The sequence below is a fragment of the Pyxicephalus adspersus genome, chromosome 2 (assembly GCF_032062135.1).
Source record: "Pyxicephalus adspersus chromosome 2, UCB_Pads_2.0, whole genome shotgun sequence".
Taxonomy (NCBI): domain Eukaryota; kingdom Metazoa; phylum Chordata; class Amphibia; order Anura; family Pyxicephalidae; genus Pyxicephalus; species Pyxicephalus adspersus.
In genome coordinates this window covers 151,819,303-151,832,293 of record NC_092859.1, presented here as the reverse complement: position 1 = coordinate 151,832,293, position 12,991 = coordinate 151,819,303, and the positions used below count along the sequence as shown (strand labels likewise).

Sequence of the window (12,991 nt, the reverse complement as noted above, 5' to 3'; positions counted from 1 at the left end):
AAGCTGCTTTTGACCTACTTTGTGTCTGCTGTGTTTCTTTGGATATATTGTGTCCTATTGAGAGGGGATCATTGTGGTCTCACTTGCATGTAATGCCAATCCACCATCCACACACTGCTACGAAATTAACAGGTGAAGTGGACATTGAAGATTTGGTTACAATGACTCTTGACAAAAAGTTTGATATCTTATGTAACAAACAAACAGCCAACTCTTGAAGTTCATGTGTTACAAGCAGTAAAAGTGATTTACTATGTGGATTTGAGTGAGTTTAATAAGGACAAAGTTGTGATTTCCAGATGATTAGAGCCTCCACAAAATGGCAGGTCCTGTGGGGTGTCCCCAGTATGTGTTGATTAGTAGAAGTACCAAAAATTGGTCCAAGGGAGGACAACCGATGAACATGCAACAGCATCATGCCTTCTTCGGGCTCAATGATGAACCTGAAGAAGGAAAGGTTATCTCATCTTGTTCGCTATCACAGAACAGCTACTAAAGCAACAGTGGCTAAACAACCTAATGATGACTATGAGACAAAGATGTCAGAACATGGAGTGCATCACAACTCTCTGTGTATGGGGCTATGTAGTCTGTGCTCATGATAGCCCATGTCAAAATGCCCATTCTGACCCAAGTCTACCAAAAGTGCCTACATTAGAGATTTCAGTGTTAGAACTTGACTGAGAAGCAATGAAAGAATATGGACTTGTCTGATAAATCACGTTTATTTTTTAAGATCTCGTAGATGGCTAGGGATGAGTATGCAGTTTAGCTTGGCAAGACATGGCAGCAAGATGCACTATGGGTGAAGACACTGTAACCTAAAGGATCTGCTGCTAATGTATTGGTGCCAGAAACCACAGGACACCTCCAGTGGTCTTGTGGAGTTCATGCCTCAATCGGTCAGAACTGCACAAAATATCAGCCAGGTAGTTTAAATGTTTAGTCTGATCAGTGTATTTCAGATAGTATGCTAGGTCTTTATTACTTGTTTCACTTGTGAGCCATGCAGACTTCAGTCATTCTAAGCAGCATCTCTGTAGGGAACATGAAATAACAGAGCACCTGAAAAAAGCTTATAACTGCCTATTACGATCCTCACAGGACTCCCATTCCCACTCTATTTCCCATTAGAAAATGCTGCATCTCCAGATGCTGCCCGTAACATTTCACTTTAAGACAGGAATATTCCTAAGAAAGGTTTCAGTCCCGTGTGTACTGTACATTAATTTTTGGCTCACTTGGGTGCTTTGCACTGTGGCAGCTGCTTGCTGCTCCATTGCGTTTCTATCAGAGCACACACAGAGATGAGACAGGGATCATTGGTGCTACAGTTACTTTTAGTATTTTTATCCCAATAGAAAGCTGTAAAAGCTACATGATTGTTTTCTGAATTGATAGACCTTGAAAATATTTTACTGAAAAATTCTATTTTAAAAGATTGTAGTCAGAAAATACTGGATGTATGATTTGTGTTTATAAAGAGTCACGCTACCTCAAACTGGTATTGCACGTTGGGGTAAGTCATGGCATGTGCACATACATGATTTTAGTCTTGGGGTATGAGGTGAAGTTATTTTGCTTTTTGATGCTGTACAGAAATATGTGCAGTAAGTTTTCTCTACCTATACCCACCTGTGATGACCATCACACTGGACTTTCAGATTGCAATATATTATATATAGGGGTTGCAAATGTCAGACAAGTACAAACAATGACACAAGAGGAGGAGAGGACCCTGCCATACCAATCTAAAAAGTGGGAGGAAGTAACACACATACTTCACAAAATACACACAAAATATACATTTACTTTTGAAGAGCCCTTAATCCCTCCGCAATCTGATTCCATTCGGGTCCGACGTGCCATTTTTCTTCTTCTTTCCAGCGCAGGGGCCCCATCTTCTTCTTTCTCCTGCTCACATCATCCAATCTTGCACTTTGCAGGCACGGGATCAGGTGACGTTTCCACCTGAAAATGTAAAAAAGAAGATCCAATCTTATTGTTTATGTTTTGTTTTTTTATAACATTCTGGGAAAGCCCTTCTGCTTATGTCGGGGATCGAGCATGCACAGAAAGAGCAGCACACAGTCACGTCATGTATCCCAGGAGGCTCTGCCATTTATTCTTTAACGTCGTAGTGTCGGAAGGTAGAAGGGTAGGGGTCCTCCCTGAAAATGTTTTTATAAAAATTATAAAAAAAAAAAAAAAGATAGTTTTCATTATATTAAAGTGTTGGCCACCCTTTTATATGTAAAAAATGTCATGATAGATCCACTTTAACTGGGTTCCTGATTGATGCCGTGAAATTACAGCTTAGTATTGAGTGCTAGGTGGACATGCCAACATCCCAACTCACAGAAGTTTTCCACAACAAGCCATGCTGTTTTTTCCCATGATTTTTTATTGTTTATATCTAAAACTTTGATAAAGCACAAAAGCTGCAACAAAAATTTAGAATTAGTATAAGTTTATATATTATGTTTTTTTGTAATGCAAAATATATCTACACGGCCGCTTCTAGTCCCCATCAGGCGTGACAATGCAGAAGAGCTTTTTAGAAGACCTTTGTCACCCCATAGCAGAAAGTGCCAGAATGAGTGTATTTTTGTAAGTATCACCAGGTGTTCTTTTAGGCCTCATTCATAACTACTGTTATTTTGTGGTTTGCCGCAGAGCTAGAAATGAGCAGGCAGCATTATTTGAAGTGCAATGTGCCTTGACGTACCAGGAGGGAAAGGGGCTGTGTAGAGGAAATAACCGGTGGCTGTCACATTTCTTTGCAAGTTCATAGGCACATTGAAAATGAATACAAAAATTATGAAATAGGAATCACTACAAATAAGCATTTAAAATATTTAAATTTTTTTTGTGATTTTGCCTGCAAGTTGGTTTAGGGATTACTTTAAAAAGATGGGGGTGCTGTGGTGCTACATTAGCCATAATATCTGTTAATTTGTTCTTTTTTAGCTACAAGACTATTATTTGCTCTTTCTATCCCTGCAGACCTAAGGAAAAACTTTGAGCAAGATCCACAAGGAAAAGAAGTCCCCATTGAAGGGATGATTGTCCTGCACTGCCGTCCGCCAGAGGGAGTTCCCACTGCTGAGGTTTGTGCTAAAAACATGATGCATTTAGACAGAGGCGTTTGGCACATTTGGTGCTGGTACATTTTGAAAAAATTACTTAAAAACAGTTCTATGAATCAAGTGAAATCAGTCAGCAAGCTGCTAATTCTAACTTTGCACTGCACTAAAGACAGGAATTCCTTTATTTATCGTGATAATATGCATCAAATTTCTGCAAAGTTTGCCTATTGTATGATCAGACACTAATGCAACTCTGCACCTGGCTGGTGGTTTTGGTAAGCAACCTTATACTAAATATTCTTTATATAAAAGGCAACAAGAAGTAGACAGACGGTGTCTTTGGAAATCATTATCCTTGATTATGAACAGGGGTTTCTTAGATTTTTAGGAACTGAGGTAGACTGTTAGATATATATATATGCCTTGGTGAAAGGATTTGAGCCATTTGGACTGTGGCATTCATTTAAAGTGCTAGCCAGGGAAGTTAGCACACTTCAAAGATATTTGAGGTATGAAGTCTTGTAAATAATATGATAGTGGAGCTGCCCATAGGCTTCTGCCAATACCAGCAGTCTGCATCAGATCTCATCCTATACATATATTTCAAAAAGTTAAATTTTGTTGAAGTGGCAAACTGGAGCAGTAGGGAAAGCTGAAAAAAAATGGAAGCAGTAATTTTTCTGTTGTCAAGCTTTGTGTCCAAATAAAACTAACATCACTTAGCAAAATGTTATTAGGATCTTTTCAAAATGTATTGACATGTATTAGCACTCTTCAAATGCTGTTCATCTCCTTTTAACCTGCAGTTGCCCTTATTCTGACGTGCTTTAAGCCCCCGGTCACACTTTTGCATGCTAACTGGTGATTACCAACACGTGTACAGCTTTTCTTGTTTCAAATGGTTTTACCAAAAGACAACCATCCCCTCTCCTTAGCTACTTCTGATTTCGTTAGCTGTCAACATGAAGAACCATAAGGGCAAATTATTCAAAATCCGTATCAACATGCATTAATAAATTAAAAGAAATGCATCAATTTTTGCAAAAACTGAGCAAATGTATGCATACATTAAATGAAAAGCTTTGAATCAATGTTAGATTAGACTTGTCCTATAGACTTGTATAGGAAACAAAACCTTTTTTGATGCAAACAAAATCCTATCAAACAAGGCTTTACCTTATTAAACTTCTTTACAGAGTTCTGTCCTCTCCATATTCAATATGGCTCCTTATATTCTAAATACCTGAATTTAAAAGTGCTGATACAGAGTAGTCAGACATATTGATGAACAGCGCCGATAGCCTTACTTTACTGAAATTTGACATTTATATAGTTGAAAGCTAACAAGATGCTAAAAGATGTTATTAATTATTTATAAACTTAACATTTATAGCGCAGACTTCCTATAACATTTGTACGTCTTTTCTTTTAGACTTCATAAACTTTTTATTTTTTTCTCAGCTCAGAAATGTTGAATAATATTGATCATGTATTATGTATTCACTTTCATTAATGTTGGTTTGTAATATTCTTATAGCTCTGTTTGGTGTACTTCGTACTTTGTAACTGCTTTAAAAAAAATTTCAATATTCTAATAAAATGGAATAATACATTTGGGTATGCAATGGTTCTGCTGGTTCAAGAACTATAATTTCCTTTGAAAATGTTATAAAAATTGTTAGGGCGTTTCTTTGATTTCCTCCCTGTGATAGTTTCTAGCATGGTGTAGGGTTTGCTGTAGAAAGTATACATAGAATGGGAAATAGTGAGAGAAGAGGGATGCAAAGTGAGGACTTTGTAGGCGGTAAGCAGACGTGTGGGTTCAATCCCAGAAACAATAATGAACGTACACTGGAACTATTCTTTATTTTCCATAAACGTAAAATGTTAGTAGGGACTTTTAAGGCACCTTCTTTCAAAATATTTGAAGCAAACATAGAAACAATGTCTCTTTATGTAGTTTTTTGTAGTATTTTACAGTTATAAGAACACCCCATTATTCTTTATGCGTTTCACATTTCCCTTTTATTATAAGGACTTTTAATGGCCAACTAAACTAATAAAAGGAATGGAGGAGCTCAGCTATGAGGAGAGATTAGCTGAACTGAATCTATTCTCCCTTGAGAAGAGACGTATAAGGGGGATATGATTACCCTGTATTATTATATAAATGGTCCATATAGAGAACTTCCTTCCCAATTATTTACCTCAAGATTATTACAAAGGAAAATAGAGCACTCTGCGTTTGGAGGAAAAGAAGTTTATTCTCTGGATAAGGAAGGGGTTCTTCACTGTAAGGTCTGTGAAAATGTGGAATCGGCTCCCTCAGGAAGTAGTTTCAGCAATTTCTATAGATTGCTTTAAGAAAAAGCTGGATGATTTCTAGAAGCACAGAATATAACTGTGTTTTAAAGCTTTTAAGGAAAGATTACAGACTGGTTATCCAGAGAGCATCCAATTGCCTCATGGAAGGAATTTTCCCCCCCTGTTCGAGAAAATTGTACCAGGGTTTTTTTGGCCATCCTCTGGACCAACTATATCTTATAGGGTTTTATATCTGGGATCTGTTTATTTCCCTAGTGGTTGAACTTGGCGGACTTATGACTTTTTTCAACCTGACTTATTATGTAACAATTGAATTACAATTATAAACACATTGACTTATTAGATTAATTTTCATACTTGAGCACATAACAGGATACATTAATTGAATGCTTGGACTTGCATGACATTATAAAAACAAATAATAAAAGTTTCCAAGACACTGGAACTAGCTTGGGGTTAGGCTTCAGTTAGACTTCCGTAAATGAAGATGCAGTTTCATAGGTATGCAACAAAATTGGTATTAGTTCACTGATAATCCTGTTAGTATAGAATTACAATTCCCCATATTGAAATATTAGGTACCTTTTTATAAGTAAGGTGTCAAATATATAAACGTGGGTGTTTTATTCAGATATTTCAGCGAACATAAAAATCGTAAAAATAGGAACTGTTAATTGATACAATGGTTGTACAATTTGCAAATTTTTCAGGTACACTGCCCAATCAAACTGTAAGCGCTTTTGGGCAAGGTCCTCTCCTCCTCTGTATCAATGTTTGTATCTGTCTGTCAGTTGCAACCTCACATTTAATGAACAGCGCTGTGTAATATTTTGAGGCTATATAAATACTCCTAATAATAATATTATTAATAATAACTACCACTGGGCAAAACCACAAATGCCATAAACATCTTTTCAAAATCTCCTAGCATTAAGCAGGATTCACTGTGATAACTTTTTTAGTATTTCTACTAGAGGTTGGATTGAATATGACATGATCGGTTCTAGAAACTTGACTGGATTCAGAAGTTCTAATTCAGAATTTATATATTTTTTTGTACTATAGTTGTAGAGTTGTACTATATCTATAATTTACAGGTATAGTATAGTTCAGCCAATATGGCCACCTGACAGCTGTCATTATCTAGGATTGGCTAAGCCCTACAATACCTGTCAGTTACAGATATAAAAACGGCCAGCCTGCCACATGTTAGATCACACTTCAGATTACTTAGAATTCAAGTTCCAATCCAAGGTCAGAAAAGCTCCAGTCAGAATTGAATCCTATTGTAACTATCTGACCACCACTAATGGCTACACATTCTTACACAAAATCCTATACTTTATTGAAAATAGTTATGGCTAAGAAAACATAACCCCTACCTTTAGCAATGATGGACATTTGCTTCTCTAAAGTGGAAGGGGTGTAATTGAGCCCAAGTTCCCACCAGAATCCTGGACATTAGTGTCCTTTTCATGCATGGCCCCAACTATCTAAGATGACAAAAAGGGAAACATTTCAACACAAAACTTGTAAGCAAAAGACACACCCTTGCCACTTTATTAGATCACAAGGAATAAATGCCCCAAATGATTTAAAACAAAATCCAAAGGTACTTTTTTTTACCACTTCCTGTATTACAGAATAATAAATGCAATAATTATGATGGATGAAAGATTTAGTATAGTATAAAAGGTTTTGTAGTCCCTCAGAGTACCATAACTAAGGACTCACAACCATGTCTATTGCACCTTACCAATTGCTTTGCAGTAAGAACATGGTAAGCAAACCAATGGTGGGGTCAAGCTTGAATCTCATCTCTAAAAGTAGATAATTGATGAACAAATGGCGAGGTCGAGCTTGAACCTCATCTCTTGAAGTAGACAATTCATGAGCCAATGGTGGGGGGTCGAGCTTGAACCTCATCCCCAGAAGTAGACAATTCATGAACGAATGGCGAGGTCGAGCTTGAATCTCATACCTATAAGCAGACAGTTGATGAATGAAAGTGAAATCTGGGGTATTTTCATCTGTTAAAACATTGAAATCCTTCCTAATTAAGATGGGAATAGGAACTGTGCAAGCTAGGCAGAGAGGCAGTAAAGGAATTGGTTAGATGAACCAGAGGATGAAAGGCTGCTGTAAAAATTCACAAAAATTGGAAATCAAAATTCTAACTGGCAAGAGAAGACTTGTATGGAAGATTACCAGAGATTTCAACTACTGTAATACATTAAAGTGCTTTTTATTCAATTGCAACTTGCAGAAGGTCAATTGGCTATATGTAAAACACGTGTGGAAATATTCTTTCACATATAGGACACAGCTATGCTCTGAATGATTAATAGTTCTGGATGCAGTGCAAGGCCTACAGGGACATTCCTGAGCATCCCTATGAAGGTTCTGTAATAGAATACCCAAAACAGTTCCTATCATAAAGCATGTATTTATACGGCAACACTGCCCATTTAGCCTAGATTTTTTATAAATTATTGCTCTGGTATTTATAGAGGTGCCAAGAAAGTTTAATTATCACTATATGTATATGAAATTTATTTTTAAAGCTGAACAGGGGAATATTAAGAGTTTTGTAATTACACTAAAGATATTATATTGTGAGGTCTTCAAGCTATACAAATATAATGAAAAAAAAGGAAAAGTAAGCAAAATGAGAAGGGAATGACCCACCACCCCTATAAAGTCAAGAGAGGAAGACACCTCCAGGGTGACAAAAGGAAGGCAAAAACATTCCAATATTGTACATACATCGTAGAAGCAAGGATGGCACTTTACCGGCGCTAGGATTAGTGCCATGTGTCCATTATGAGAATTGACTACATTAGGGAAAAAGTCAAGTTCAAAGCTAGCAGAGACAACACAAGTACCACATTTCAAACACCAAGGTCATGTTATAAATGCCCCAATGAATGTCATGTTGGTATTCATGATACCAAAATCAATGGCATGCACCATAGCCAACATGAAAAAAACAGTATCATTGTTATGTTTCCACTCTTAGGATGACTTATGATCTGGGTCAATAGGTTTCTGTTCACTTCACACGGTTTTACATTTCATACTATGAAAAGTCTATAAGAAAACAAAAAAAAATATTCTTGAATTACATTGAATGCATGCCAGAGGAGGTCAGCTTTGGTTCAAATACACCTGTCAATGAATTCGGATTGATCTCAGAAGCGTATTAGCTATGTACACAAGCCCAATGTCCATCAAAGCTGCCCCTTAATGTAAAAGCTATGTGAACATGATGAAAATGACAAACAATTCTACTAGCACGGTACCAAGATGGCAGATTTATGTTGGATCGCAACATACTATCGTCTGCAAGAGACCATAATGGTAGAATTAACAACAGATTAGTAGTTGGATCTGAATATACTACTGGATTAAAATTTGGTACCATAGGCTTAGTGCCATATTTCCAAAACCTTTGTCACCAAAGTAAAAATGTAGGCTTATATTTATGTGAAACTGAATGTGGATATATTGCCAGTGCTATCGTATTAAATAAACAATAAATTGCAATCAGCTTTGAGCAAGTAGGCAGTTCTTGCCAGTAAATTCAGACTTGTCTAGGTGCATATAGGAAACACATTCTGATGTTAGGATTGTTACTAAGGGTGAGCGAGAATGCCTCTGACATTCTCGCTAAAATTTCCTCCAACTTCCGATGGGTCTGCAAAATTTCGGCAACCCGATTTCGCGGACCCATCAAAAGATCAAGGAAATCATTACAGAAGGAGTACCGACTACTCCTCCTGTCAGTGTGAGGCTGTGCTTATCAATGAATGCAGCCGTGGGGATCATCACAGGATGATTCCCACAGCTGCATTCATTCATGATAAGCACAGCCGCGGGACTCTTGTGTTCTTAGATACTACAGGGCTGCAAGAACAATCAGGGGAGCGGAGCTGTCAGCTGTCAGTTCCGCTCCCCTGATTGCTCTTCCAGGTCTCAAAAAATTGGATCTCGATGGCTGAATTTACACAGGCTGTTCTCTTACATGTTCAGTAAGCGAGAACGGCCCGATTCGCCGCGTGATCGAATTTTTAAATTTTGCTCGCTCATCCCTAATTGTTACCAGACAACTAGCTATCATCTGATAATATGACTGCCTTTGAATTGGCAGGTTCATCGCCTCAAAAGCATTTATAGCTTCTGGTATGCAGACACCCATGGTAATGCTACTTCATCTACTATTGTAAACAAGCATCCAGCCCTATACATGTCGTCTAGCAAAATTAAGATATGAGCTGAAGAGCCCCCACCCGCATAAGCAGCTGACACTGCCGCTGAGATATGGATGGTAAGGCTTAATGGGCTCTTTGGAAAAATGCAGGTTTTTGAATCGTTACCATGACAGTCATTTATTCAGTCTCACTAAAAGCCCCTGCTCCAGCTCTAGAAGAGCAATTTGGTTTCCCTTTGAACATTTAACTTGTTGATGTGAACTTTTAAGAACATTTATAATGCAGGAGAACACAATCTGAACGCAAGACACTTGTTATTTCATGGAAACCAATTTATTGGTTCCAAAACAATTGAGTTTTTTTTACTACTTAGACTTAGACAGGAAAACTCAGTACTCCTTGTCAAAGTTTCAAGGGTGGAAAAGAAATGGAAATGTATTATTAATAAATTATAATGGCAGCAGCTACAACAACACCCACAAAAGCATGGTTGTCCTGGCCACAAGTAACCTCTGTTTGAACCAAGTGGATGTACAAAGAGTTGGTTTTTCTATAGAACATTCAGTTTACCCTAAAACTTAGCCATCTTACAGAAAAAAGTGACCGGGTTCCTTCATGATTGCTGTATAGTCTGTCCATTACTTCATTCTCATCTTAACACATCTTAATGCGATCAAGAGGGAGCAGGAAAAATATTTCAGAAATAGAAATCTAGTACTTTGGCTTCCATAATCACACTAAATGTGAATGGCTGTGACTACGTGTTTAGATTTACTTTAAAGTGGATCTGTAGTTATAAAAAATATACATAAATACATAGGCTTATAAGAAAAGGATAATATAATCACACGTGTTGTACATCCAAAACAACTACTGCAGTGAAAATCAAAATATTGGATTGATTTCAAGCTGTTAAATATTTTGTAAAGGTATCCATTCTGTTGGTGTCGCTGATGTTGTGATCTGCATCATTATCTGTTTGCTAATAGAATAAAAAAGGGTGAATCAAATAAAGTCCAACCAAACCACATTCTGCCTAAAACATGTACTCGATAGGCAATCTGCTAAGAATGTTCCCATTTATGTTTTAGATCAGTCACAGCCACGGGCACTGGGAATCAGTAACTGCCATTGAAACACATGGACAAGTTTCCCATAAGTTGCCTAATTCCCTGTTTTATGAATAGAACCACTTATAAATCCATTTAACGGTAATTTTTTTAACCAGAAAATAGTTTACTGTAAATAGAGAAATTTTTATTTATGTATTGGCATGCAAACAAGTTTTAAAAAATTAAAAGGTATGTTGAGTTGCTTTGTGGTCCTCATGCAGCTACTTCTTTTGTTGTTATATATAAACTTGGTTTGAACATTTAGATCTTTTAGATTTGATCATATGCATGTCTAGTGTCTTTGTTTCCTGGAGCAATCTGGAAAAAGTGTTTGATATACATTCATTTTATCGTAATTATCAAATCCCTTTTCTGCTTAGATTCATCATGCATGACTGGAAAGTTTTATCCTCGTGTGTGCAAACTGTACAGATTATAGGTAGAGCTAAGCCTTTCAGCATAATTCCATTGGAAATTGGTTGACAGTGGCATCTGCATGGCTTTTTTTAATATGGTTATATATCAGTTATCATGTTTACTTATATATTTGGATTTCTTTTAATTGCATGGTTAAGTCCTGTACCTGAATTACCAAAGATTTGATACCTATATTTGCTTTCTCAGCCTGGTGTCCATCAAAAAAGGAATTTGTATTTGTTAAATTTTGTAATTTTTATTATATTTTTTATTCTAAGTAAAAAAACTTGACTTGTGTAGCCCACAGACTGGCTCGACTTTGACCTCACTGCAATAGGCCCTCCACTTTCCTATATGAAGACAGCACACCAGTTTGGGGTAAAATGGCTTTGTAGCTGTTTGTTATCAAAACACACTTTATTAACTAAAATAAACCAACCCAAAATACCAACAAAGTGGGGAAACGGGCAGGGAACTTTCTCCCTCGTTGTCCTGGTAAGTAGGACCCTTTACTTACTATTTCCCTAGTTTCCTCTCTTCACTCCACCCCTCAATTTCCCTTGCCACCAATCGCCTTTTTCTACCCACCCCCTGAATACCTCCCCTTTTTCATTCTATTCCTCTTTTTCTGCTCCTCCTGTGCACATGGTCATGCAGGCTCTGTTCCTATATTCCACTATGATCTCTTTGTCTTCACATCTTACTTAACTGATATAATTATAACTAATAAATGACCGATAGGAACTCATTTATCCTGTTTGAAAAAACTGTGACCTCTAAAACACAGACCTGCACACCCTAACTTGTCTTTGTGCCTTTTCTGCTTATTTGGGAATGGTGGGGTCGTTTCAGTCCTGTATACAACTAAAGCCTCCACTATAAATGTTATAATACTGTAGGTACCGGTAGGCTTGTGATTCAAAAGCATCAGGGGATTGGAATATAGAAGTTCAGATATATGAATGGTTGTTTCTACCACAAGAAAAGACCAGGGTCTGATTTACCATTAGACATTGTTGATCTGGAAAGGTTGGCTTCTCCCATTATCTATCGAAATACAGCCCTTTTCTTTAAGCTTTATACGCATTTTCACAATATTTAAAGAAGTTTATTCACCATATTTCACATTACTATAATTCAGCTGTCTTGCTTGTCTTGCTTAAGAAAAGTGGGAATAAGGAATGTGAGAAGGGAAAGAATGCTTAAGTTGTTTAGTTGTATCTCATCAGGTATGTTTGGTCATATTCGGCATGGGAGGCATACTTTCATCATGAGTTTGGAGACTTTCTGCCACATCTAATCTTTTAATGAGATGAACAAGGGGATCTCTTTTCATCATCCTGGTAGATCAGGTCATAATGAGGTCTTTTGAAAACTGAAGCATGATCTACTCTTGAGAAATGCAAAATGACTACACCATTAATTAATGATCAGAGTGAAGCAAGGAATGAGTAAGGGTTCTTCTTCTTTCAAGGGTCTCCTTTGTCATATCAGATAATTTTTGACACTTAAGGTGCGTACACACTTCCAATTTTTATCGTTCCAATCGAACGACAAACGATCGATTGGGCAAAAAATCGTTCGTAAAAAAGTAACCAACGACGCCGACGAAAGAGGAAAGTCGCTGGAAACGAACGACCGGACCGGCGGATCGGATTGGGCGACGATCGTTGAACATCGTTCGTGTGTACGGTCGTTCTTTGATCGTCCATGTTCAGAGCATGCGTGATGAACAAACGTCCGTTCACTTTCCTGTCGTGCACATAGTTCCTCTATCGCTTAAACGATCGTATCTATTGTGTGTACAATATCTACGAACGATCGTGTCGTTACCTCT

At 37.3% G+C, this 12,991-nt stretch overlaps 1 protein-coding gene across 3 annotated transcripts in view; it reads left to right on the top strand.

The window, feature by feature from the left end:
• UNC5D (unc-5 netrin receptor D) overlaps positions 1-12,991 on the top strand; it is a 467,881-nt gene that overhangs the window by 206,834 nt on the left and 248,056 nt on the right. For all 3 annotated transcript variants that reach the window (XM_072402778.1, XM_072402777.1, XM_072402780.1), the window contains exon 4: positions 3,007-3,110. In XM_072402778.1, coding sequence (XP_072258879.1) covers positions 3,007-3,110 — 104 coding nt within the window. The remainder of the gene's footprint in view (positions 1-3,006; positions 3,111-12,991) is intronic.